Consider the following 27641-nt stretch of genomic DNA (forward strand, 5'->3'; position numbering starts at 1 on the left):
CCACAGGAGTCACTGGTGCGCGATGAGACAAGGATATCCCTACCGGCCAAACCCTCCCTAACCCGGACGACGCTAGGCCAATTGTGCGTCGCTCCACGGACCTCCCCGTCGCGGCCGGCTGCGACAGAGCCTGGGCGCGAACCCAGAGTCTCTGGTGGCGCAGCTAGCGCTGCGATGCAGTGCCCTAGACCACTGCCTTTTGTTTTTTAATGTGTTATTTCATTACATTGTTAGCCTGGAACATCTTAAGTGTTACTACATACAGCCGGGATGGATATCAGAGCGACGTCAACTTACCAGCACTACGACCAGGAATACAAGTTTCCCGGGGCGGATCCTTTGTCTGAACTACCCTGGGAATCTGAACAGAAGAGGTCAACGGAGCGGCCTTCTGGTCAGACTTCGGAGGCGCACACACCACCCACCACCTCCGAGTATATTACTTGCTAATGTCCAGTCTCTAGATAACAAGGTAGATGAAATTAGGGCAAGGGTTGCTTTACAGAGAGACATCAGGGATTGCAACATACTCTGTTTCACAGAAACATGGCTCTCTCGGGATATGTTGTCAGAGTCGGTACAGCCACCGGGATTCTTTGTGCGTCGTGTCGCGCCGACAGAAATAAATCTCTCCGGGAAAAAGAAGGGCGGGGGTGTATGTTTCATGATTAACGACTCATGGTGTAATTGTAACAACATACAGGAACTCAAGTCCTTTTGTTCACCTGACCTAGAATTCCTCACAATCAAATGCCGACCGTATTATCTCTCAAGAGAATTCTCGTCGGTTATTGTCACAGCTGTGTATATCYCCCTCAAGCCGATACCACGACGTCCCTCAAGGAACTTCACTAGACTTTATGCAAACTGGAAACCATATATCCTGAGGCTGCATTTATTGTAGCTGGGGATTTTAACAAAACAAATTTGACAACAAGGCTACCTAAATTCTACCGGTATATTGATTGTAGTACTTGCGCTGGCAAAACTCTGGATCACTGCTACTCTAACTTCTGCAAAGCCCTCCTCAGCCCTCCCTTCGGCAAATCTGATCACGACTCCATTTTGCTCCTCCCTTCCTATAGGCAGAAACTCAGACAAGATGTACCCGTGACAAGGACTATTCAAACACTGGTCTGACCAATCGGAATCCACGCTTCAAGATTGTTTTGATCACGTGGACTGGGACATGTTCTGGATAGCCTCAGAGAATAATAAAGATTTATACGTTGATTCGGTGTGTGAGTTTATAAGGAAGTGCATACTGTGACTATTAAAACCTACCCTAACCAGGAACCATGGATAGATGGCGTCATTCGCACCTAACTGAAAGCACGAACCACCGCATTTAACCATGGAAAGTTGACTGGGAATACGGCCAAATACAAACAGTGTAGTTATTCCCTCCGCAAGGCGATCAAACAAGTGAAATGTCAGTATAGAGACAATGTGAAGTCGCAATTCAACGGCTCAGACACGAGACGTATGTGGCAGGGTCTACAGACAATCACGGACTACAAAAAGAAAACCAGCCACGTCACGGAAACCAACAAAAAGAAAACCAGCCACGTCACGGACACCGACGTCTTGCTTCCAGACAAACATAACACCTTCTTTGCCCTCTTTGAGGATATAACAGTGCCACCGACGTGGCCCGCTACCAAGGACTGTGGTTTCTCCTTCTCCATTGCCAACGTGAGTAAGACATGTACACGTGTTAACCCTCACAAGGCTGCCGGCCCATCCTCAGAGCATGTGCAGATCAGCTGGCTGGTGTGTTTATGGACATATTCAATCTCTCTCTATCCCAGTCTGCTGTCCCCACATGCTTCAAGATGGCCACCATTGTTCCTGTGCCCAAGAAGGCAAAGGTAACTAAACTAAATGACTATCGCCCCGTAGCACTCACTTCTGTCATCATGAAGTGCTTTGAGAGACTAGTCAAGGATCATATCACCTCCACCTTACCTGTCACCCTAGACCCACTTCAATTTGCGTACCACCCCAATAGGTCCACAGACGATGCAATCGCCATCACACTGCACACTGCCCTATCCCATCTGGACAAGAGGAATACCTATGTAAGAATGCTGTTCATTGACTACAGCTCAGCATTCAACACCATAGTACCCTCCAAACTCATCATTCAGTTTGAGGCCCTGGTCCTCAACCCCACCCTGTGCAGTGTGAGGAGGTGAGGGCACTCAAAGTGTGGTGTCAGGAAAACAACCTCTCACTCAACTTCAACAAAACAAAGAAGATGATCGTGGACTTCAGGAAACAGCAGAGGGAGTACCCCCCTGTGCAAAATGGACAGGACAGCAGTGGAGAAGGTGGAAAGTTCCTCAGGGTACACATCACGGACAAACTGAAATGGTCCACCCACACAGACAGTGTGATGAAGAAGGCGCAACAGCGCCTCTTCATCCTCAGGAGGCTGAAGAAATTTGGCTTGTCAACTAAAACCCTCATACATTTTTATAGATGCACAATTCAAAGCATCCTGTCGGGCTGTATCACTGCCTGGTACGGCAACTGCACCGCCCACAACCGCAAGGCTCTCCAGAGAGTGGTGCGGTCTGCACAAGGCATTACCGGGGGCAAACTAGCGGCCTTCCAGGACACCTACGGCGCCCGATGTCACAGGAAAGCCAAAAAGATCATCAAGGTCAACAACCACCCCAGCCACTGCTTGTTCACCCCGCTATCATCCAGAAGGCGAGGTTAGTAAAGATGCATCAAAGCTGGGACCGAGAGACTGAAAAATGGCTTCTATCTCAAAGCCGGCTGTTAAACAGCCATCACTAACACAGTGAGGCTGCTGTCTATATACAGACTTGAAATTATTGGCCACTTTAATAAATGGATCACTAGTCACTTTAATAATGGTAACATATCTTGCATTACTCATCTCATATGTATATACTGTATTTTATATAATCTATTGCATCTTGCCCCGTTCGTGCCGTGGGGGATGACTTCGTGGGCTATACTCGGCCTTGTCTCAGGGTAGTAGGTTGGTGGTTGAAGATGTCCCTCTAGTGGTGTGGRGGCTGTGCATTGGCAAAGTGGGTGGTGTTATATCCTGCCTGTTTGGCCCTGTCCGGGGGTATCATCGGACAGGGCCACAGTGTCTCCCAACCCCTCCTGTCTCAGCCTCCAGTATTTATGCTGCAATAGTTTACCTGTCAGGGGGCTAGGGTCAGTCTGTTATATCTGGAGTATTTCTCATGTCTTATCCGGTGTCCTGTGTGAATTTAAGTATGCTCGCTCTAATTCTTTCTTTCTCTCTCTCGGAGGACCAGAGCCCTAGGACCATGCCTCAGGACTGCTGTCCCCAGTCCACCTGGTCATAATGCTGCTCCAGTTTCAACTGTTCTCCCTCCGGCTATGGCACCTTGACCTGTTCACTGGACGTGCTACCTTGTCCCGGACCTGCTGTTTTGGACTCTCTCTCTACCGCACCTGCTGTCTCTAACTCTGAATGATGAAAAGCCAACTGACATTTACTCCTGAGGTGCTGACCTGTTGCACCCTCTACAACCACTGTGATTATTATTATCTGACCCCGCTGGTCATCTATGAACGTTTGAACATCTTGGCCACCCCTTAGAGCCTGGTTCCTCTCTAGGTTTCTTCCTAGGTTCTGGCCTTTATAGAGAGTTTTTCCTAGCCACCGTGCTTCTATATCTGCATTGCTTGCTGTTTGGGGTTTTAGGCTGGGTTTCTGTACAGCACTTTGTGACATCGACTGATGTAGAAAGGGCTTTATAAATACATTTGATTGATTGATTGATTGATATGCCGTTCGGTCATTGCTCATCCATATATTTATATGTATATATTCTTATTCCATTCCTTTACTTAGATTTGTGTGTTTTAGGTAGTTGTTGTGGAATTGTTAGATTACTTGTTAGATAATGCTGCACTGTCGGAACTAGAAGCACAAGCATTTCGCTACACTCGCAATAACATCTGCTAACCATGTGTATGTGACCAATACAATTTGATTTGATTTGAAAGGGGTATTCAAATCACACTACGATGTCTGAAATACTGCTGTTTTTCTGTTCTACCTGAAAATTAATTGCACCCACCTGGTGTCCCAGGTCTAAATCAGTCCCTGATTAGAGGAAAATAATGAAAAAAATGCAGAGGAACTGGTCCAGATTTGAATTTGAGGGGTATACAATGCCTTCGGAAAGTATTCAGACCCCTTGACTTTTTTAAAAACAGGTTTTTAGAAAAACAGAAACACCTTATTTAATAAGTATTCAAACCCTTTGCTATGAAACTCGAAATTGAGTTTCCATTTATCATCCTTGAGATGTTTCGACAACTTGATTGGAGTCCACCTGTGGTAAAATCAATTGATTGGACATTATTTGGAAAGGCACACACCTGTCTATGTAAGGTCCCACAGTTGGCAGTGCATGTCAGAGCAAAAACCAAGCCATGAGGTTGAAGGAATTGTCCGTAGAGCTCCGAGACAGGATTGTGTCGAGGCACAGATCTTGCGAAGGGTATCAAAATATTTCTTCAGCATTGAAGGTCCCCAAGAACACAGTGGCCTCCATCATTCTTTTAATACATTTTTGATTTATTTAACTGCACAAGTCAGCTAAGAACAAATTCTTATTTACAATGACAGCCTACCCAGGACAATGCTGGGCCAATTGTGCACCGCCCTATGGGACTCCCAATCACAGCCAGATGTGATGCAACCTGGATTTGAACCAGGGACTGCAGTGATACTTCTTGCATTGAGATGCAGTGCCTTGGACCGCTGCGCCACTCGGGCCTCTCAAATTCAAATCTGGACCAGTTCCTCTTAAATGGAAGAAGTTTGAAAGCAGCAAGACTCTTCCTGGAGCTGGCCACCCGGCCAAACTGAACAATCGGGGGAGAAGGGTCTTTGTCAGGGAGGTGACCAAGAACCTGATGGTCACTCTGACAGAGCTCCAGAGTTCCTCTATGGAGATGGGAGAACCTTCCAGAAGGACAACCATCTATGCAGCACTCAGCCAATCAGGCCTTTGTGGTAGAGTGACCAGACGGAAGCCACTCCTCAGTAAGGCACATGACAGCCCGCTTGGAGTTTACTAAAGACTCTCAAACCATGAGAAACAAAATTCTCTGGCCTGATGAAACCAAGATTGAACTCTTTGGCCTGAATGCCAAGCGTCACGCCTGGAAGAAACCTGGCACCATCCCTACGGTGAAGCATGGTGGTGGCAGCATCATGCTGTTGGGATGTTTTTCTCAATGTTTCTCAACTCAATGTTTTTCAGCGGCAGGGACTGGGAGACTAGTCAGGATCGAAGGAAAGATGAACGGAGCAAAGTACAGAGAGATCATTGATAAAAACCTGCTCCAGAACGCTCAGGACCTCAGACTGGGGCAAAGGTTCACCTTCCAACAGGACAATGACCCTAAGCACACAGATAAGACAATACAGGAGTGGCTTCGGGACAAGTCTCTGAATGTACTTGAGTGGCCCAGCCAGAGCTGGAGAGACTTGGAAACACCTGAATATAGCTGTGCAGCAACGCTCCCCATCCAACCTGACAAGGAGAGGATCTGCAGAGAAGAATGCGAGAAACTCCCCCAAACGCTGGTGTGCCAAGCTTGTAGTGTCATACCCAAGAAGACTCGAGGCTGTAAAGGGTCTGAATACTTATGTAAATGTGATATTTCAGATTTGTATTTATTTATAAATTAGCAAAACATTTGAAAAACCTGTTGCCCCAGTCTGAGGTCCTTTGCTTTGTCATTATGGGGTATTGTGTGTAGATTGATGAGGGGGAAAAAAACGATGTAATACATTTGTGAAATGTAATACAGCATGTGAAAAAAGTCAAGGGGTCTGAACACTTTCCGAAGGCATTGTAGACCCATTTGCTAGTGGGCTTCTCTTGAAACCCTTTAGACTTTACAGCAGTAGTCCAGAATAGAGCGCAATTCTAATGACGAAAGTTACACCTCTCTCAGGATAKCTGTATCCAGTAAATTGATTTCTGGATGAACTGCAACAGTATTCCTCCTAATGGAATTGACCACCTTGGGCCAACCATCTCAGACTCTGAAAACTCTCAAATAGCCGAAATGTGCAGCGCCATACCATTACAGTTCTGTTGCTTTAGACATCACCTCTCGTTTACTTTTTGTCTCCACCATGCAACTTGTGGTAAAATATTGAGGAAAGTCTTCCAAATAAATATTAAATGCGGCTTATGCCGTGACTCAATAAAATGTGAATGCATACAGCAGTAGAAATAATTGGTTTTTGGGAGAGAAAAAAGTCTGTATTTATATATTTCAGTGTTTTCTGTATTTAATATCTCTGTTGTTTTTATTACGTTTTAATCTGTGCCATCTCTGTCAGGAAGACAGTACAATAACAATCCTAAAAGTCCAGGTAGTAAACACCATTTATCATTACTGATAGAAAACAGTGATAAAAACATTCCCAAGATTATGTCCTGGGATCCTGGCCGACTAAGATTGATACGTACAGTGTGATGAGAAATGTATCCACTCAATTTTTGTCACTTGCCATGCACAGTAGCCTTAAGTAATCTTTAGTGTTTTTCTGAAGAGCGAGCTGGGCCTATATCACTGTTATATCTCTATATATCTACTCTAATATTTCAGCTAACCCTGTCTAACCCTGTCGTTGTAAAGTCATGTCTAGGCCATCATTACTAATGAACTGGTCTGAACTGGATCTAACTCCAGAGATGTAGACATGTGCTCTTCAGTTAATGAGGAGAGACGAGACAGAGAGGTGAAGTCAGTCGCAGTACAAAACATCCTGTTAGGTTTGAGTTCCACAACGCAGTAACCAGGATGCTCCGTCTCTGACAGGCAATCATCCATCCACCATGCTCCCCGCAGCACAGAAATCACTCGTCGGGAGTGGCACGACTTCACAGCTCACGCTGGAGGTAAATGGCAATGGCTGATGATCTAACAATCACGTTGGAAGCTCTGACACCAAGTCCATTAAGAGGCTTTCAGGCCGCCTGATCACAGCTCGGGTGTGGAAACTTTTCAATAATGCAGTGTCTGGCAAGCCATCTTCGCTCAGTTCATTAAAGGGCCCCAGTGTTGGATCACACACCACCACTACTACCTTATTTAAACATGCCAATCACCGGGGCCCAGGCAAGCCTTAGGGTGATAGCAGGCGAGGAAAAGGAGAAAAGTCGCTTCAGAGATCAGAGGAAGAGGGATATACACTGGAAGGAGGCCAATCCCTGTCCTCCACTGATGGTTTGCATTAGAGCGGTGCAGAGATTATGCAGTGTTTCCAGTTGTCCCTCGAGGTAAGTGCTTGTCAAAAGTTGCAGTTGATATGAAGGAAACTTGAGGAGAATCAATGTCACAGGCAGTTCCTTAAAGTGTAGACAACACTGTGGGGGCCTGACTGTGTCATCATCACGGATGGAGGCGAGGACATTCAGATTGACAGTGACTGGGGATAGTACGTGTATGGTTGGTATTGGGGTCATTGAAGGTGATACAGCATCTGAAGAACAGGATTTTGAAGACTCAGGGTGCTGTTTGAGTTGGGGCTCTGGGGAATGGGGAATGCCAGGGGTTGGATGGCGGTTGTAGGAAACGTCTAGTGTTTAAAACCGTTTCTGAAAGGAAGCTCGCTACAGAGCAAGGATGAGGAAAGAGAGAGGTACATTCTCAAATGGCTCAGGCACACAGGAGCCATGGCTGAAGTGTAAATCAACGTTCCCATTGTAACACAGGGGCCTGTGATGAGACGTATACTGCGACATCAGAATGTGTCCGAATGCCAAACAAATTCAGACAAGGTATACAAAAGCACATCACTTGGTCAGGAAAAAAAACCATCAATGCCAATGTCATGGRTTTAAGTCCCACAGGGATGACAAAGACATTCTAAAAGTGTATGCACACATTGTACTGTAAGTACATTTGGATCTGGTAATTGGCATACTATCCTACCTGTACAATAATGGGGTTCTGTATGTGAAAGCTACTATAGCTCTATTCTTTGCCATTGTTGGTGGTATCAGGCCAGACAGCCAGGGTATACTTTCAGTGAAGTGGGGAGGCATCTCATTGGATAGTGATGAGGTACTCGATATGTCAAAACAGGTAACTGGGGGGCAGAAAATCCACGAAGAGTGTTTAAGATGACATATGAATCGGGGATGTGGCATCCCTTTGACACGGAAGACATAAGTATTTTTGCTCAGTCATCAGAGCCTATGGCTTTGATCTTCTGTTGAGAGACTCGAACCACATTCTCTGATAATGGTTACCATGGGGCTAATGACATTATAATATCCTAAGCGATGGGGCCTGTACATCAAGCTGTATCATACCACATAAACCATAGGCAGGGCCTAAAGTGCATTAACTCTAAAGACTTGTTGTCGATTTGTCTTTTTCAACTGGATATATAGTATCCGATTTTTCATTATAATGGAAATCAAGAAATAGTCAAACATGTTTAGTGTGCCCCACTGCGGTTTCCTGCACAGAGAACAATCAAAATAATTTACAGAAAACATTGATATGGAATGGCGTGAGGCCCTTTTAATATATATATATACATTTTTTACAAATGCTGTTTTGAATGAAAGAAAATTGTACCTACACACTGAAGAAGGCTGTAAAGCCAAAACGTCTGTGCATGCTTATCCTGATGCAGTAAAAAAAAACGCTTTATACAACATATTTTTGAGTGCGAACCCATTACACCTCTTTGTTGGAACTACTTTATTGCCATATCATTTTTTGCAGTGTATTACCAAGAAAATAATCAACACCCTCTCGACCAATTATAATAGAGTATTCAGCCTAGTAGTGGTATAAAGTTTTGCATTGTACTATTGTATTAGTTATTTACACAGTATTACAGTATATAAACAGTATGTAGAGTATCAAAGAATAAGACATTTACATGGCACAGCACATGTCTCATAACTCAATTTATTGGACATTTTCACTTTTTTTTTTTAAACTTACATTTCATGAGAATCCATGTAAAGGAGCAATGTAACATGCATCACATTTTCATTGCAGGCATATAATCACATAGAATGTGTTTATAAAAAGCATCTACAGGAAATTTAAATCATAATTGTACAAAAACCTTATTCATGGTCCTTCCGAGCCAGATAGGAACAATTGACCAGTGGTGGCTGCAGAGGGTTTTTGTATAATAATAATAATAACAATAATCATACTATTATTAATAATAATTCAATTTATCACAAATGTGCGGCTGCCTCTCTTGCCAAGCGGAGCAGTGAGAAAAAACGATGAGTCAAAATGTTTCATCACTATGTAACACACATTCCATTCTGTGGGTGGTTTAAAGATGCAGAGCTCATGGATGACCAGTTTAATATTATCAGGTTTAATACTGAGATGAACACTGATTTGCTGATATCTAGTTGTTCTTTTGCAGGATTCAGCCATTGTCAAAAGACATCATATGCACAGATTAAATAGGTGGCTTGCTTTAGTATTTTTTTTTTTTAACATCTTCTTGTGTTTTCTTTACATGGATGGCTCTTAAAGTGACAAGCACGATGGTTAAGACCAATATGACATTTCCAAGAAACAGTTCATTGATAAAGATGTTACTCCTCGATATACATTCATGTGGGAGAACATGAGTCCACCGAATAATCCGCAAAAGTCCCCGAGACTTCATGTGTGGCATTTACTTAGTCTCTCCATTTGTCAAAGATCATCACTGAGCTTAATGGTCATGTGCACTGTCCTCACGTGGATGAGGTATATTTTAGTAGGCTATAAGTGACGCTTCTCTTCATTCCAGCTCCCTTCTCAAATGCCAACCTTAGCAATGCAGGATCTTGATGAACGCTTTTCTGAACTCTATATTGAAAGTGGTGTATATGATGGGGTTCACCGCACTGTTCACATACCCCAGCCACGTGAACGCGTTATACATCTCCGCAGGAACCTYGCACGTGGTGCAGTGGGTGTTCAATATATGAGTGATGAAAAAAGGTAGCCAGCATATGATAAACACACCTGAAAAGAGAGAGACAAAATGTGAGAAAAAAAATCGGAGAAACCAGCTAGTACCATGTTCCTGGATTGATATGAACATTGAATCATGTCCTGAAGATAAACTTGATAAATATTTATTCCTCCTCAATGAAAATAAAAAAGGTTTCCTCGTCTGACTTTCTGCCTGTAAGCTATTTTCGGGTTAAAGATSACTAAGTGAATACAATATGCCTATRCMGGCCATCAGAAAACTACAGCTAGTAAAATAAAGATATCAGCTACATTTTATTGAGTTGTCTTRTTGCTTATGACGTGTGAAARTAAAATAGACTTTACCCCAATGTTTGTATCCCTCCTCTCTCCTGAAAAGTTCAAACAGTACTTTCAAACATTCAACGTGGTATTCATGTTAACAACTTACCAAGGACTATRGCTARCATYTGAGTGGCTTTCTTTTCCTTCTGTTGGGAGATCTTCCTCTTACTCATGAGAGCGGGTTGCTGCTTGATAGACGTCTGGGTTTTGCCGTTGGGTAAGGCCTCGGTCTGAAACGCTTTAGCCACTTTGGGCACCTYGGCCAGTATGTCCTTCGAGTCGCCGTTCTTCTCCACTTTGATGGAGGTCTCAGGCGGGGAGGGGGGCACGGAGGTGCGGCGGGCGTTGGCCTTGGTTGGCGGGAGGAGCTGGTGGCTGACAGGCGTGGCGGTGGCATTGTCCACATTCTTCTGTTTCTGAGGGTTGCAGTCGGTCATCTCGTCCAACTCTATGTCATCCCCTTCGTGGGCCACCTCTTTGATGAAGATCTGCTGACAGAGATCAACAACAATGTTAAAGCAGCAGTAGTAGTAGTAGTAGTAGTAGTAATAGCAGCAGCAGTAGCAGTAGTAGTAGTAGTAATGTAGCAGTAACTTCTATAGCTTGCTTACAGGGAGAAATGGGAACAATAGCGGTGACACCTTGTTAACTGCCTTTGAAAGTAAAGACATTCCCTTCTGAGAGTTACTCTGTAAAAATAGCACAACAAATACTTGACACACCACTTTTTTCTTGTTGACAGGAAAGCTCCCATTAGGTTTCACAATCACAGTGCACAGCCTCACATCTCCTGGGTGACTGCACTTCTCCTGAAACAACAACAGGGGAGAGAAGCTAGCACACAGTCACTGCACAGGCACCAAATGGTCTCCGAGTCGCTCTTTTTCGAGGGCACAATTCTAAAGAACAATTAACAATAAACAAAACCAATTGTAATTCTATTGAGCGTACGCCGTTATTTGATTCCCATTCGAATCATTACCTCCATAACACTCAATAGCGCGGAAATAAAAAGTCAGACTTAAATTGACAATATTGTTTCAGAAATAGTTGATTGACTCACAGTATAAAAGTGATGAGGACTATTTGCCTTGCAATTGCCTAGTACGTTCTGAATGCATTTTATTTGCTCTCTCCCTTCCCCACACCAAGACAAAAGGTATGCGTGTACATGAGCAATGTAGAGAAACACGGCTTCTTTTCCTGTATTGATCCGCATTAATGTCACTCAAATCAATATCCAGAAAAGGAAAAGGTCACGAACAGGTACATCATAATTACTGTTGCATTTCAGCTCTCCTGCCAATCTAGTAGGCCAATGTACAATGGTGGGATTTGTCGTGTGAAATGACCAATTACAGCAGAATATGTTGCTAATATTCTCAATACGCGAAGAGAACCCTTTTAAAACGCCTTAGGATAATTGCGTGTGCCCTTTTCAATCCTGGCTAGAATTCTATGTAGTGTGTTTCTCTTGCCCCCTCACACAAAATCATTATCTGTGTGTGCGGCCTCTCATTTCTGGGAATAGCAAGCACTTTATGGACAATATTTAGCTTCCTCATGTTTGATTCCATTCTCCAAAAACACATGACACATTGTTGACAATGGATTTCGTTGAATTGTCTCTCCTAAGTGTGTCAAGCACTTCTCATTTTTGAAAAACATGACTTGCACCCTAGTCACCTTTAACGTGGTGCCTGTGTCGCGGTCGCCTGTCCCTTGACACGAGCGCTTTGTGTTCACCCGTTTCCGCCGCTTGCGAAGCACCACATAAATCTGCACGTAGACCAGCAGAGTGATGATGAAGGGAATGTAGAAGGACACAATGGAGGAGTACACCACAAAGGCCGGGTTGGCGATGATGCACAGGGACTCATCGCGAGTCGCTAGGGAGGAAAACAAAATGGCGCGCCGGTCAATACAGAAAACAACAACACCAGTCAAACCAGTAGCCTTGCACGAGCGAGCAGGAACAGCTCGTTGGAGCAGGAGCCATTCTCTGTAGCATGACGCAGCTTGATGTACGAGTACAACCCCTGGACAGGACGCTAGTCTATTGCAGAGTCGTATCCCCAATGTACCTCCTTAATTCTGAGTGCCAAGCGCTTATATAGGCTTTAGTATGACTAAGGCCGAGGATCAATCACTCCACCTTTCAATCTCAATATGGACACTAACCATAAGGCCACTGAGTTGGTCAATACAGTGCATAACGCCTAAAAGGGCCGTTTTGGATTAATATACAATGTGTATGAAAAAGGAGCATTCAAACTAACCACCACACTGTTTGCCCCATTCACAGCAGTCATACAATTTAGTATCACCTATCATTGTCATACGGAGTCTACTCCTTAGTCCCATAAAAGCCTAAATACTGCGGGAGCACTGAGCAATAGCAAAGATCACAGTGCAACGGAGCAAGGTAGCCCACAGTTCCTGCTATTACCTGTGTTATTGAGGCCGAACAACAGGGGGCATGATATCGCAAAGGACAGAACCCACACCACCGAGATCATAACAGTGACTCGTCGTCTGGAGCTGTAGCGCGTGTTGTACAGCATGGGCATGGCGACTGCTGTGTATCTGTCGCGGAAGGAAGCAGAGGGTGAGGGAAAGACAAGGGACAAACACCGTAGGGTTAGACGAACTGCCAGACAAGTACACACACATCATGCCACATTTGAATATGGCTTTTCAACTGTGCAGACTAGACGTGGAGGGACAGCAAACACCTTTCTCTATATTCTCTTGGTAGGGACATCAGGGATGTGGGGGTAGGAAAAAAAGGTGGGTAGACTCTGAGAGGACTCTGACGGGAGACGACTAACGCGCAGTAAACGCAAAGAAAAATGATAGTTTACCGTAACAGGTGCATAAACGCTAGTCGGTAAACAGAACCCAAACTATAAGCTCGTTTTACTCCAATGTTTGTAAACAATGTACGTGTAAACAAACACTATATAGCCTCAAAACCCTATCATTTTGGATGGACAGTCCTTGCATCCATAGCTCTGTCTATGAATTTGACAGTGGTAACATTTCCAGGCCCATCCATCAGCTGTTGACCAAAACAGAGGCGGTTGGCCACTTTGTTATTGTTTCAATTAAGGACTCTAGAATTAAGGTTACTCTTTATTCAATAGTACAGATTTAATTATGAAACATGCATGAGTCTTATCTTAACAACCTAAAATAAGCATCTGCAGTATAAACAACTCAAAGATATTCTCCATACATACTAAATGTAGACATTTTGTATTTAAATACAAATCACTTCAATAAATATTTAAATTACCTCTGAGCTAAGTATTCACATAACCAAGGTGAATATTTGTTCTGTACAGGCATTTGAGTGACACAAAAATCAGTGAAGTGGAAAATCATGCAAAATGAAAGTGGCATACTGCATAGTCCATAAATAATGGAATTGGTATTCAATAGAAAGTACCAGATGGGTTTGCAAGAAGGCCTTTTAGGCCCAGACGCCACTGAATTTTCTTAAAGATTTTCAATCGGAAGATTTTCACTGCAAATCCACAATGACACCTGCCTTCAGCCAAGATTCAACAATTTCATGAGCACTTACCGATCAATGCTGATGGCACAGAGATTGAGGATGCTTGCAGTGCACATCATGACATCTAGGGTGACAAAGATGTCACAGTGGATTTTACTAAACCTCCACTCTCCCACCACCTGAAAGAAAGATGTTCCACAATTCAGAGACAACAGTTTCATCTCCCTCAAGCACGGTCAATTTTTCAGTTGCAGTTCAGTCAGACATTAAAAATCCCACCCTACATGTTTCTCAATAGATTTTCTGATATTTTCATCTGTTCTCATGAATCTTCCAATGCCTGCTCCATTAACCACAATTTCCCTGTCACTTATATCGGAATCAATCAAAAAAAACAGTGTACACTGTAGATAATGTAGACACTGTTCTTTCCACAGCACAGACTAACCAGGTGAATCCAGGTGAAAGCTATTATCCCTTATTGATGTCACCTTAAATCCAATCTAATCAGTGTAGCTGAAGGGGAGGAGTCAGGTTAAAGAAAGATTTTTAAGCCTTGAGACAATTGAGACATGGATTGTATAGGTGTGCCATTGTGCCATTTGGTTAACACAAAATATTAAAGTGCCTTTGAACGAGGTATGGTAGTAGGTGCCAGCCGCACCGGTTTGAGTGTGCCAAGAACTGCAACGCTGCTGGGTTTTTCACACTCAACAGTTTCCCGTGTGTATCAAGAATGGTCCACCACCCAAAGGTAATCCAGCCAGCGGCAGGCTCGTGGTTGAAAATGGGTCATTGATGAAAAAGGACAAAGGAGGCTGACACGAATTGGGCAGAGCAACAGACGGACTACAGTTAGTCAACTGACAGTCCAGTAAAACATTGGTGCCTAATGACCCATAAAAGAACGCACAACTCGTCGTACCTTGATATGAATGGCAGCCGATGACCTTACAGAGTTCCACTTCTTTCAGCAGAAAACAAGAAACTGCGATTGCAGTGGGCTCGGGAACGAAAACACTGGACACTGGAGAATTGGAGAAACATTGCCTGGTCTGATGAATCCTGGTTGCTGCTGTTTCACGCTGACGGGAGGACAAGGGTATAGAGAAAACCACATGAGTACATGCATCCATCATGCTGTGAGTCAACATAGCAGGCTAGTGGTGGTGGTATGATGTGTGTTTTCATGGCACACACATTGGACCCTTTGATTAAAGTGGAGCGACGTTTGAATGCCACAGGATATCTGAACATCATTGCCAATCACGTGCATCCCTTTATGGCAGCAGTGTATCCATCTGAAAATGCAATTTTCTCGACTATTTTTTCCGGCATTGTTGGGAAGGGCCCGTAAGTAAGCATTTCACAGTTAGTCTACATCTGTTGTTAACGAAGCATGTGACAAATAAAATTAGATTTGAACAGCCTGAATTCTTCTGGAATGGATGCTATTTTCAGATACGCTGTGGCACTTAAACGTTGCTCAATTGCTATCAAGGGACCTAACGTGTGCCAGGAAAACATTCCTCACACCACCGCCACCAGCCTCCATTGTTGCCACCTGGCAGGATGGGGTTATGGACTCCAAATCCTGACTCTGCAATCAACATGACGCACAGAAACCGGGATTGGTCAGACCAGGCAATGTTTTTCCACTCCTCAATTGTCCAGTGTTGGTGATCTTGTGCCCACTGGAGCCKCTKCTTCTTGTTTTTAGMTGATARGAGTRRAASCCGGTGTGGTYGTCTGCTGCAATAGCCCACCCGTGACAAGGACCGACGAGTTTTGCGWCCCGAGATGCCGTTCTGCACACTACTGTGCCGTTATTTGTCTGTCTGTGGCCCACCTGTTTTTTTKTGTTTTTTTTTACCTTTATTTAACTAGGCAAGTCAGTTAAGAACAAATTCTTATTTTCAATGACGGCCGAGGAACRGTGGGTTAACTGCCTTGTTCAGGGGCAGAACGACAGATTTGTCTTTTACCCTGTCAGCTCGGGGATTCAAGCTTGCAACCTTTCGGTTACTAGTCCAACACTCTAACCACTAGGCTACCTGCCGCCTGCACAATTCTTGTCATTCTACTTTCGGCCCACAGGACTGCCGCTGACTAGATGTTTTTGGTTTGTTGCATGATTCTTGGTAAACCCCTTGACGCTGTCATGTGTGAAAAGCAGAGGATGCTGGCTGAAATAATGGAACCGGTGCAGACGGCACCGGCGATCATGCCAGGCTCAAAGTCGCTYAGTTCCCTCCATTCTAACGTTTATTCGAACAGTAACYGAATGCCTTGACGTGTGGCTGCCTGCTTTATATAGCAAGCCACATGACTCACTGTCTGTAAGAGCAAACCATTTTCATGAACGGGCTGATATACCTAATAAACTGGCCACTGAGTGTATATWTACACTACAAAAGTATGTGGACACCCCTTCAAATGAGTGGGTGTGGCTAATTCAGCAACAGGTGTATAACATCTCCATAGACAACGATTGGTAGTAGAATGGCCTTAATGAAGAGCTCAGCGACTTTCAACGTGGCACCGTCATAGGATGCCACCTTTCCAACAAGTCAGTTTGTCAATTTTCTGCTGTACTAGATCTGCCCCGGTCAACTGTAAATGCTGTTATTGTTAAGTGGAAACTTCTAGGAGCAACAACGGCTTAGCTGCGAAGTGGTAGGCCTCACAAGCCCACAGAACAGGACCGCCGAGACCTGAAGCGCGTAGCGCGTACAAATCGCCTGCAACACTCCCTAACTGCTTCTGGAAGCAACATCAGCACAAGACCTGTTCATTGGGAGCTTCATGAAATGGGTTTCCATAGCCGAGCAGACGCACACAAGCCTAAGATCACCATGCGCAATGCCAAGTGTTGGCTGGAGCAGTGGAAACACGTTCTCTGGAGTGATGAATCACGCTTCACCATCTGGCAGTCTGACGTACGAATCTGCGTTTGGTGGATGCCAAGAGAATGCCACCTGCCCCAATGCAATGTGCCAACCAATAATCCCTTTCATTTTTTTCGGGCACTGAGCAAATTTCAGGTCAGCTGAGCGCAAACTTGAACTTGTGAGAATTCGGTGAAACTTTCAGCGTGTGTTTACTGTGAACACTGAGGCTGCACCCGCTTTAAGTTACAGTTTTACTGTGAACACTGAGGCTGCACCCGCTTTAAGTTTTACTGTGAACACTGAGGCTGCACCCGCTTTAAGTTACAGTTTTACTGTGAACACTGAGCTGGCACCCGCTTTAAGTTACAGTTTTACTGTGAACACTGAGGCTGCACCCGCTTTAAGTTACAGTTTTAATAGTGGCCATGTAGGCTACTGTGGCTATTTGATCATAATGTAGACCTACTTGAGTGGCCTTCCATCAAATACAATGGAGAAAATACATTGCATAGCATTTTAACATGGACATAGCTGTTCTATCATTTAGCCTACAGTAGTAGCCAATGTGTGATGTTCAATGTAGGCCTATATTCCATGAGACTTTTCAAAAACATGCAGGGCTTGACATTAACCTCTTTAACCACTTTGGTTAAAGGTGACTGAAAATGTTGTTGTGTTGTTTGATGCAAGAAACCACTTTGCAAAATAAAATGCATTACTATTCCCATTCCATTATTACAGAGAATCAGACAAATTATGCTACCCTCTGCCTATTGGCTACTTATCTTATTCAACACTGTCTCAAAATACACTGCCGCACTTAAGAAATAAAAAGCTCTTTACCTGTCTCCCTTTTCAAAGATGTCTAGAATGTATATGTTTTTGTGCTCTTGTAGGAAGCAATCACACCCCTATTGCTGATTACAAATGATCTATAACTGGGCTAATAACTCACTAACTTCAAAGGATATGAACAAAATGTGAACACGTGGATTCATGCAGCTCTCGCTTTGATCTAAAAACAAGCGCATCCACCCCCACCACTCATGCTGTAAACACAGTCCAGTTCAAAGTAAATGTCATAGATCCATATTGGCAATGGTCTATTGCATATATGCATAATGCAGCTCTGATTGTTTATGCCGCACAGGTCTGTGTAGAGTGTGGGATGAGTAGTACATGTCAATGCAATAGAATCCTACTCTTATGAACTCTGCCTACAACAAAATCTCTCACGTAGTTCATTTTGTTTAGGTATGTTGCATTCACAGTGGCTAATATTGCATTATTTCGATCACAATTGCCACAGTAAAGGAAACGCTGATAGTGTTAACAGAGAAACTCTAGAACAGTGGTCACCAACCTGTTCTGAGTCAAGATCCCTTTGAGTCAAAATGCAAGCCGAGATCTACGGCTCAGATTTTTTATAACATGATTTAGAAACGTAAGTGTATGCAACATTAACCAATTAAAAACAGTACTATAGCAATGAGGTTTGTGCAGTAAGCTATAGGCTCAATGAATTATCACTGCATATTTGCTTTGCTTCAATTGCCCTGCCAATGCATTGTTGTTTGGGACATCTGAAAAATTGAGGTAGGCTATAAGATCACACCGGTAGTAGATCCGTTGTTGTATTACTTGTGAAGCACATTGAATGGGCATACATTTAAATAATTCGATTTTTATACTGAACAAAATATAAGCACAACATACAACAATTTCAAAGATGTTTCTAAGTTAGTGTCATATTAGGAAATCAGTCAATTTAAATAAATTCCTTAAGCCTTAATTCTCCAAAACGACATTAGAGTCGTTTTGGTATGGTAAATATGGTAAAGAAATGAACATTCAATTCTCTGTCAACAGCTCTGGTGGACATTCCTGCAGTCAGCATGCTCCCTCAAAACTTGAGACGTCTGTGACATTGTGTTGTGTGACACAACTGCACATTTTAAAGTGGCCTTTTATTGCCCCCAGCATGCTGTTTGATCAGCTTTTTGATATGCCACACCTGTCAGGTGGATAGATTATCTTGGCAAAGGAGAAATGCTCACTAACAGGAATTGAAACAAATAAGTACACAAAATCTGAGAGAAATACTATTTTTGTGGTTATGGAACATTTCTGGGGTTTTTTATTTGTCTTGAAATATGGGAAAAACACTTTACATGTTGCGTTTATATTTTTGTTCAGTGTATTTTTATTTTATTGGGCTGATGGTGCCTGCATCTGATGGTCAGTCTCAGCGGAGGGAGATCTTTTATTTGTAATATATTTGCTAAAATTTCTAAAAACCTGTTTTTGCTTTGTCATTAGGGAGTATTGTGTGTAGATTGATGAGGAAAAAAAAAAATTTAAGCCATTTTAGAATATGGCTGTAATGTAAGACAATGTTGAAAAAGTCAAGGGGTCTGAATACTGTCCGAATGCACTGTATATATGTAAGAGAGAGAAGAGAGAGAAAGAGAGAGAAGAGAGAGAAGAGAGGAAGAGAAGAGAGAGAAAAGAAAGAGAGAGAGAGAGAGAGAGAGAGAGATGCCAAAATAAAGAAAACACTTGAGTAAATGAAGGACAGAAAGTACATTGAAAGCAGGTGCTTCCACACAGGTGTGGTTCCTGAGTTAGTTAAGCAATTAATATCCCATAATGCTTAGGTTCATGTATAAAAATGCACAGTTGCCTATTATTGTGTCAACCATGGCATAGGGCTGGGCAATATATCAAAATAATTTGATTAAATCTAATTTATGTTTTTGCGCAATATTCCAAATACCTGTATCGCAAGAATCTCGTTTTTAAATATTTTATTATGAGCTTTTATGTCCACTTGTTCTCATGTTGTCTTTTTAGTCTCGTCTCCTTCGCTCCTTCTGTGCTGTGTGCACCTTCCCATTTACACCAGAGAGCTGTATATAATGACGAGATGCACATGTCTCCGCCCTAACCATGGGAGTTGTTGTCCCAAAGGAGGGAAGAGAGGCGACAAGCTTAGGTCCAAAATAAGCCCATAGAAACGCATTGGCCTTATTTTGGACATATTTTAGCGAGAGGTTTGCCTTGCCTCATCCTCTGGCTACAAACACACACACCAAGCCCTCACCCTTCCACTCACAACAGAGAGAGAAAGATTTTTACGTATAACGAGTAGCATATGCTTCTTCTTCATTCTCAAGAGCCTGATGAACCCATTCCTATTAACAAACCACCTCCACTCTCCACAAGAACARGGCTCCCGTGGTGTAGCTACTAGATAACATCCCTGCATGACTGACGGTGCGCTTCAAAGCCCGCCCATCGTGGCAGATCCTCGTTTCCCCTACACCACTACTGACAGTGGTGCTTTGCCTCTCACTCAGTTTCTCACTGAATTTTATTGGAGTCKTCAAGCCCAGAGTTATCCCCATCTCACCTTTTTTTCTCTCTTTTTTTCTTTCTTTTTTTAAACAGCCAGAGCTGCGAAGCTGGGCTCATAGAGACCTGTCTGATTAATCTCTGTTCTGAGGCAGTGYGTTATCAATTATGCCAAGCTCGGGCTTGAAGAGGGTTGTGTCTTTGCTCCTGGTTGTCTGTCTGCAGCCCTGCCAGTGATTAAAGAATGATCTGACAAGCCTAATGAAAGCTCCTCTATACCAGGCTCCACACATCGGCCGATTAACACTCCTCCCTAACCCGTGGGAATGGAGCTCACGGCTAACACCCATAGACATCATGGATCATGGTAAGGGCTTATTGGAAACGTATATCTACCTCCGCCGTGATGTTAGCGGAGGACTGCCCTGACATCGGTGACATCGTAAATGCAACACGGCACGAAACCCAATTGCTATGTTAATGCCGACTGCGGCCCGATACATATTTTCTCATTTGGTCCTGGTGTTTTTGTTTTTCTCATTTTGCGTCGAGATTGTTCATTAGATATCACACTTTCTCAGAAATGCCAACATTTAATTTGCTTTCTGCACAGACACTTTGTTTAACACACTGTGAGGCTGGCTGGGAGGAGAGAGGCTAAGCATATTTCCCAGCTGCTCATCAAAGCCAATAAACATCTCAAGACCTAAGGTCATCTAGCATATGCCAAGAAGAGGCTCTCAATATACCACATTTGGCATGGTCGAACAAAGGCGAAACGTATTCATAATTAATGCAAATTTAGCATTTAGCAAGAAAGGGCAACAGTGCTCCTGCAGCAGGCTGTGACCAGCACATTACCAMGGCTTGTTATTGGACTACCTGAACAAGATCTCACCAAAATGAGAGAAAAAAAAATAGATAAGGGTCTCGCAGCAAATTGCAATGGTTTCCCGGGAGATGGACGATAATCCGAACATGACATTGTAATAGCAAAATGTGCTTATTTTTGGTGTGTCAAAGCATAATCCCACATAACATCTCTTTTCTCCGCTAGAAATCGAACCTTTCAAGAGGGTGAATCATCCAAACAAACGCAAATCCACCCATTTCACTTGAAGGCAGTGCTTCTTCTCATGTTAACAATAAGCCCTTATAATGTTGCCAAGCTGCAGCCTACTGTGTAAGAGGCACACATTTTAATTTGTGCCATTTCCAAAGGCTGGTTATGCTACTATTCGTCTGCAAGACAAAATGAATGGGATTCGTGCACAACCAACCTTCAAATCTCATTCGTTATATCCTTAACTTCTTGTTAAGAGTGTACTAGTTGACACATGACCTTAAACTTGGTATCCTTTGTAATACAATTGAGAGGCCTGTTTGAAGAGAGCTGAGGGTCACTGTGGAAAGGTTGTGTAATGAGTTAGCCTACTGTATGTGGCATTTCTCAACCTTTTGTCAGAAGTAGCCTAGCGGTTTAGAGCTTTGGGCCAGTACCCGAAGGTTCGAGTCCTTGAGCCGACTAGGTGAAAAATCTGCCTATGTGCCCTTGAGCAAGGCAGTTAATCCTAATTGCTCCTGTAAGTCGCTCTGGATAAGAGCATCTGCTAAATGACAACAACAACAAAAAATGTATGTAAAAATGAAAGTACACCATATAAACACAGGAGAATCATTCTGGTTTTCTTCGATGCTAGACGAAAGGATCAAGTCACAGTTTTTCTCCAAAACACATGACAGACTATAGATTTTAGTGTAATTTGATAGCCCTGGAAAATCAGGAGGCAGGCTCATTGATACACACACAGGATGATTATTTCACTGCAGTCTTGGATGGCCTCTCATTTCACTGGCCAAAGACCATGGTCAAAAATAACATCCTAAACCTGTTCTACGTCCTGCTCTCAATTGATTTGCTTGAATGAGGTTGATTGTGTTGCTGCCCAAGGCTACCGTTCTGCTGCTTTACATCGCAAATGTCACTGGGCATTGATTCAACCTTACGTGGTTCTTCACAGCACACACCTAGATCACACAAGACAGTTTTAAAAGTCACATCACAAAATAATACATGATAATTCACCGATGTTGTCTAGCCTAGCTACAGTATAGCTGGGGAATGAGTACATACGTTTTACATTTTGACATTGCCAGTGCTGCTGCTCCACATACTAAGCTAGATAGCCCAGCGCCATTCATTTTCATGATGTGAATTTATTAATTTCCTCACTTTGCTCAAACTTAATTATCTGACCTCCTGTCTACAGTATCAACACTACAGCCTATTTGCTAGAGCGATTACTTTTTTTATTGAGTGACTCGTTAAACTGTCAGTTATAATATGCAATGCTATTTCCCACAATTTAATGCTGATGCCATCTTGAGTCTTATCTATTAGATTCCACAGTTACATTGCTTGGAACCATAATTACTTACAAGATATGTCCTTGTTGACAGGGAAAACTGTTTGATGGATTTAAACGTGAATATTTTATYGCGTGGTAAATTGGCACCATAAAACGTGATGACGTGTGTTTTTTTTTTTTTTTACGCCAGAGCTACTATTTCTCGTGCACTTTAAAGCCATGAAGTACATTTTTAAAAATATATATTTAAATGTATTTAGAATTAATTTAGTTAAAATTAATATCTTTAACCAGTTATGTGGAGAAGATACACAATGAAAACAGACACACATTGCATTCACATTGTTCCAGCACTTATATATTATATATATACTATATATACTATATATTATATATACTTATATATTGCCTTTATCCTTTCATTTACAATTTCTTGTCAAAACAATTAGGCTTCTGTTTGCATAATGCTAAATGCGTCAATGACAGACACCAGACCATTAATAAAGAAGTACTTTGAATGTATTCTTTTTCAGATCAACAATGTAGCCCTATTATGTACAACAATGTAGCCCTACGCAATTTTCTGTGCAACTTCATGGAAAAGTAAACTACACTACACCTTTAAGCCTTTCAGGAAATGACAAAGGTGCCTGGCTGCACAGGTAGCCTACCTCCAGGTAGGGGTTAAATAAAAAACACACTGCATCTTTAGCTTCAAGCCTTTCTGCCAATGAAAGAGCATGCGTGGGTGTGTAGGTAACCTACCTCCAGATAGACCACCCAGGGCATAACCAAGGTGGCCACCAGCAGGTCAGCCACGGCCAGGCTGACGATCAGGTAATTGGTGGTGGACTGGAGGGCCTTCTCCCTGGACACGGCCATGCACACCAACACATTGCCAAAGACGATGACGAGGATGAGCAGCGTCAGGAGCATGGCATAGTAATTGTACGGGTGCTTCTGCCCACTCTCCGTGTCATTGAAGCTCCCATTCCCATTGTCCCAGAAACTCTCATTGTAGGCATACTGTGTGAGGACATCCATTAGCTGTGAGTGACGAAGGCCGAGAACGGGCCCTGAAATGGACACAAAGAAAAAGAGAGAGAATTTACATATTCAGCTTTAATTACAAGAGCCATGTGTTTGTGTGTGTGCGCGCGTGTGTGTCAGCTAAAATACATTATTGATGATTGCGCATTTACATGATTGTCTTTATCTCTCTCTCTCTATGCGTGTCTGCGTTCTTTTGGCGAGTGTGTGTGCGTTCTTTTGGCGAGTGTGTGTGTGCATGTGCTAGCATTCGTGTCTGTGTGAATGCCGTCTGTGTCTACGACGGTGTGCACTGTACACGAGGAACTTTCTTTAGGGGTTTTCTATCTCCCCTCTCTCGCTCCCTTCGTCACGTGCTCCTGCCTCCTGCCTATCTGAAAGCATTGCCTCGGGGACACAGGCCTGTGCCTTTACCCTGCAGATGCCCTGTGCTGTCTGAGCTCATTTATTGCCCGCTCCAATTCTTTATTTATGTGAGATTGTTCTCACTGCTGTCCTGAAAGCTTGTGTTGGAACTGGTTGTCCTTGCAGTGCTCACTGGGGCTGTACCAGCCTTATCCTTATACCTGCTGTGCATCACGTACGCTTTATCCCAAGATGCGAGATAGGAGCAATGGCTAGCTATCTCCCAATCGTATACAAAGTTTCAGATACACATCGAGCTCGGGGTGTGCTAAGTCAGAGGGATACTCCTGCAGGTCATACAGGTGAAACTAGTGGAGTTTGTATTGTGTCAAGATATAACCAGATATTGAGGCCTTATGCTCCACTAGGAGCTCAAATGAATAAACCAAGTCAGATATGACTATTGACAATCCATGGATTTACAGAATGATTCAAAAACACAGGCTGGAAACCACAGAGATACAATATCATACATTCTATTGAACTGTATTGCTGAAAACCTTTTATAAGAAACACACATTACACAATAGCCTATTATCTCCCTGTCTGCCAGCTCACTGAGAGGTTATTAGTGTCTTCTCTCTGGCATTGTATGACATCAAATGACTCCATATCCAATCATAAGCTGACCTTATAACCATCACTTCCATCATCCATGAGCAGGTGACCTGCCCTGAAGTGCAGACCTGGATGAACACTCAACAACCCCCATCTAGCCACAAGCATCAATACGCCCTGCATAGCCTACGTCATACTCCCATAGCAGCACAGCTGACTGAAGGTTAGATGGAAGATGATGATTGGCTGGCTGGCTGGCTGGCTGGCTGGCTGGCTGGGTGTGTGTGTGTGTGTGTGTGTGTGTGTGTGTGTGTGTGTGTGTGTGTGTGTGTGGTGTGTGTGTGTGTGTGTGTGTGTGTGTGTGTGTGTGTGTGTGTGTGTGTGTGTGTGTGTGTGTGTGTGTGTGTGTGGAATACAAGTGTCTGAGACTGGAGAAACCTCCAGTAGATACCACCTCTGTCAATCTGGAGTAAAAGTGTTTGATCTTATTCGGTGATAGAAAACAAATTAAAAAATAGCTGCTATCTGCCGTAGGCCTCTTTGATGCTTGGTCGAAATCATTGATGGCAACTAGCCAATTACAGGCTGTGAACCCTCGATTGGCATCTGTTGTCACGGTCCAAGTACCTACTGACACATAAGTATTGTAGGTAATGTGGAGAGGGAAGCCTCCGCACACTTTGACCCATGCACATTTGAAGTTCACAGTAGAGCATAAACAAACACAGAGCGCAGTCTTTTTTCACAGAAACGGATTGGCTGCAGGGCAGTAAGGGCAAATGCCATATGGGCTGAGCTTTTTTTCCTCTCAGCAGAATGAAAAAAATTGAAAGTTGTGGGGGCCTCAAGTAATAAAATGGTCCGTTGTGTTAGAAATGCCCGGGTTGATTTCTGGTTCCAGTCCGCCCTTGTCCTATATAGTCATTATATACCCATTTTGCCTCCGTCTGACTACCTACTGACATGCTTTGGGTAGGTAGTCATTATTTAGCCATTTTCTAAGCAGGGTTATTGTACCTCTACTGTGCAGAGAAGAGAAAGCCCTCCCTGGCCTGCATACAGTAGCACTTACAGTGTCTCTTCCCTTTATCTTCTTCTTTATCTTCTTACTGCAATTATTTCCTTCAATAGTTACATCCCTAAGAATAATTACCATCCTTGCCCTCTAAATGTGAATCTATTTCTGTTTGGAACTTTTCCCAGATAAAAAAAAAATATTTAAACGAAAAATGTTGAAAAAGAGAGAATTGATTGAGTTAATAAAATAATAGAATAGCTGTTCCAGATACAAAATTAATTCCCCGTGACATTTTCTAAAACAGTGGGGCCCCGATATCCGGGGATAATAATTCAGCATTTCTCAGGCTCCAACTAAAGTGCGATCTGCAATTTCAATGACCCTCTTCCAAGGTCCAGAAGCGTGTGGCTCACAAATTGATTCGGATCCAAGAGGTATTCCTGTGTACGGGTGGTCAGGTATGGGCGAGGAACTGTTTAAGGCTATGTTTGAGGGGGTGATTAAAATGACAGTTGCGTAACATCGACAAACCTCCCTTTGATATGTTGAACGCGAAGTAGCACTTCATCCCCCGATGAAATGTTTACGGAAAAGATTTGCACATCACATATTTTACAGCCGGGGCAATTGTTTGTTTACCCTGTTCGAGTTGCTAACATCGGTGAATGCTGCAAACGTTGAGGAAGAAAAATGCTCACATGAATGCTTCACATTACTCACGATTGACACAAAGTGTGCCCAGTAAAGGCCAGTAAACGTTCCAAAACACTGACAGCTAAAATTGTATTTTGACCATATTTGTGAGAAGACATAGGAATAAAAGGCCTGCACTTTTGATAGAATCCTACCAACGAAATATTTACGAACCTCCAGATGGGTTCAAGAAGACAACAATCAAAGTTCACACCAGTTGAACTGACTCAGATTACATGTCCATCCATAAACTGTAATGTAAGCATTGGGAACCAATAACCTTCTAAAAACAATCCTAACTTTAGGCATGCCCAGACATGCTATCAGAATAGAACAGAAACCAGGTAGTTGTTCTACTGATGTTAGCAACTAGCTACTCAAATAAAGTAATGTGGGAAGCATCTGCCTGTTGGAGGAAGAAGAGAAAGGGGACGTTAACAAGCCTCCAACTGCCTCATTAGGTTGTGGGGATGCTCTTTCCTAACAACAAGCCATGTCTCTGGTGGGGTTCTTTGCCTACTTTCCTACTCAGCTGTCTGCATARGAGGCCCAGGTGAAGCTCATGCTTGTAGGTAAAGCCCTAGCTGAAGCAGCTAGCAACAGAGAATGACATACATGTATTTAAAATGTTGCCTTCAGCCTGTTTGAGATGTTTGCTATGGGTTTGTGAATAACGTATTGATATTGAATTTTTTTACTAAAGAGTTTAATTTGTGTATGTAGTCATGCTGCCAMAATACATCTCCCTTTAAAAGTGGAGCTTTTCTAAGACGGTTTTCCCTTTGTTCACTTTTAAAGTTTCCCTTTGCCATGTTTTTTCTACTTTCCCCAATGCAAATTCAATAACTACAATAACTACCCAGCATTCTGGCAACTCGTACATCAAAACTCACTCAATTGTCTTGCAATGTTGGAAGAAAATCCGATTTGCAATTGTGCTTGATGMCACGGTGCTCTCCACAAGTCGCACCAAAGACAAAAAAAACTGAACAGCGTAGTCCCTCATATCTAAAAGGTCATTAGTCGTCTTTCAGATCTAAACAAAATAGCTACACTGACTATCTGAGTTAACCTTGTATCTTTATTGACCTTTTATTTCAGTATTTTGCACTGTCTCTATGCACACTCCCAGGGCCCTACACACACRCACACGCACTCCATCTTCTCACTCACACATAATACGCACTTATTTTTATACTGACTCCACRCACACACCAACTCACATACAAGCTGTTGCTACTCTCTTTATCTTATATCCTGTTGCCTAGTCATCTTACCCCTATACATATTTACTTACAGTACATCACTCCAGTATCCCTGCACATAGTAAATATGGTATTGGAACTGACCCTGTATTAGGGCTGTCCCCGACCAAAAAATCTTGGTTGGCCAAGAGTCATCCTGTTCTTGTTTAATCTTATTTTTCCATATATACTGCT

At 43.0% G+C, this 27641-nt stretch overlaps 2 protein-coding genes across 5 annotated transcripts in view; one reads left to right on the forward strand and one right to left on the reverse strand.

The window, feature by feature from the left end:
* Positions 1–2728, forward strand: part of LOC111949676 (ankyrin repeat and protein kinase domain-containing protein 1) — a 12184-nt gene extending 9456 nt beyond the window's left edge. Inside the window, exons 6-8 of the mRNA XM_023967027.2 lie at positions 1598–1695; positions 2186–2350; positions 2621–2728. Of these exons, the coding sequence (XP_023822795.2) occupies positions 1598–1695; positions 2186–2350; positions 2621–2728 (371 nt within the window). The remainder of the gene's footprint in view (positions 1–1597; positions 1696–2185; positions 2351–2620) is intronic.
* Positions 2729–8962: 6234 nt separating this feature from the next.
* The window catches only part of drd2a (dopamine receptor D2a), a 29215-nt gene continuing 10536 nt past the window's right edge, over positions 8963–27641 (reverse strand). For 2 of the 4 annotated variants that reach the window (XM_024014118.1, XM_070433959.1), the window contains exons 2-8: positions 23244–23554; positions 13934–14043; positions 12794–12930; positions 12031–12233; positions 11067–11153; positions 10451–10832; positions 8963–10050 (exon numbers count right to left, since the gene is read on the reverse strand). In XM_024014118.1, the coding sequence (XP_023869886.1) occupies positions 9854–10050; positions 10451–10832; positions 11067–11153; positions 12031–12233; positions 12794–12930; positions 13934–14043; positions 23244–23522 (1395 nt within the window). In that variant the 5' untranslated portion in view covers positions 23523–23554 and the 3' untranslated portion in view covers positions 8963–9853. Of the gene's footprint in view, positions 10051–10450; positions 10836–11066; positions 11154–12030; positions 12234–12793; positions 12931–13933; positions 14044–23243; positions 23555–27641 lie in introns of all 4 variants that reach the window. The other 2 variants (XM_070433961.1, XM_070433960.1) reach the window with 2 other exon arrangements.

Source organism: Salvelinus sp. IW2-2015, linkage group LG22 (genome assembly GCF_002910315.2).
Source record: "Salvelinus sp. IW2-2015 linkage group LG22, ASM291031v2, whole genome shotgun sequence".
Taxonomy (NCBI): domain Eukaryota; kingdom Metazoa; phylum Chordata; class Actinopteri; order Salmoniformes; family Salmonidae; genus Salvelinus; species Salvelinus sp. IW2-2015.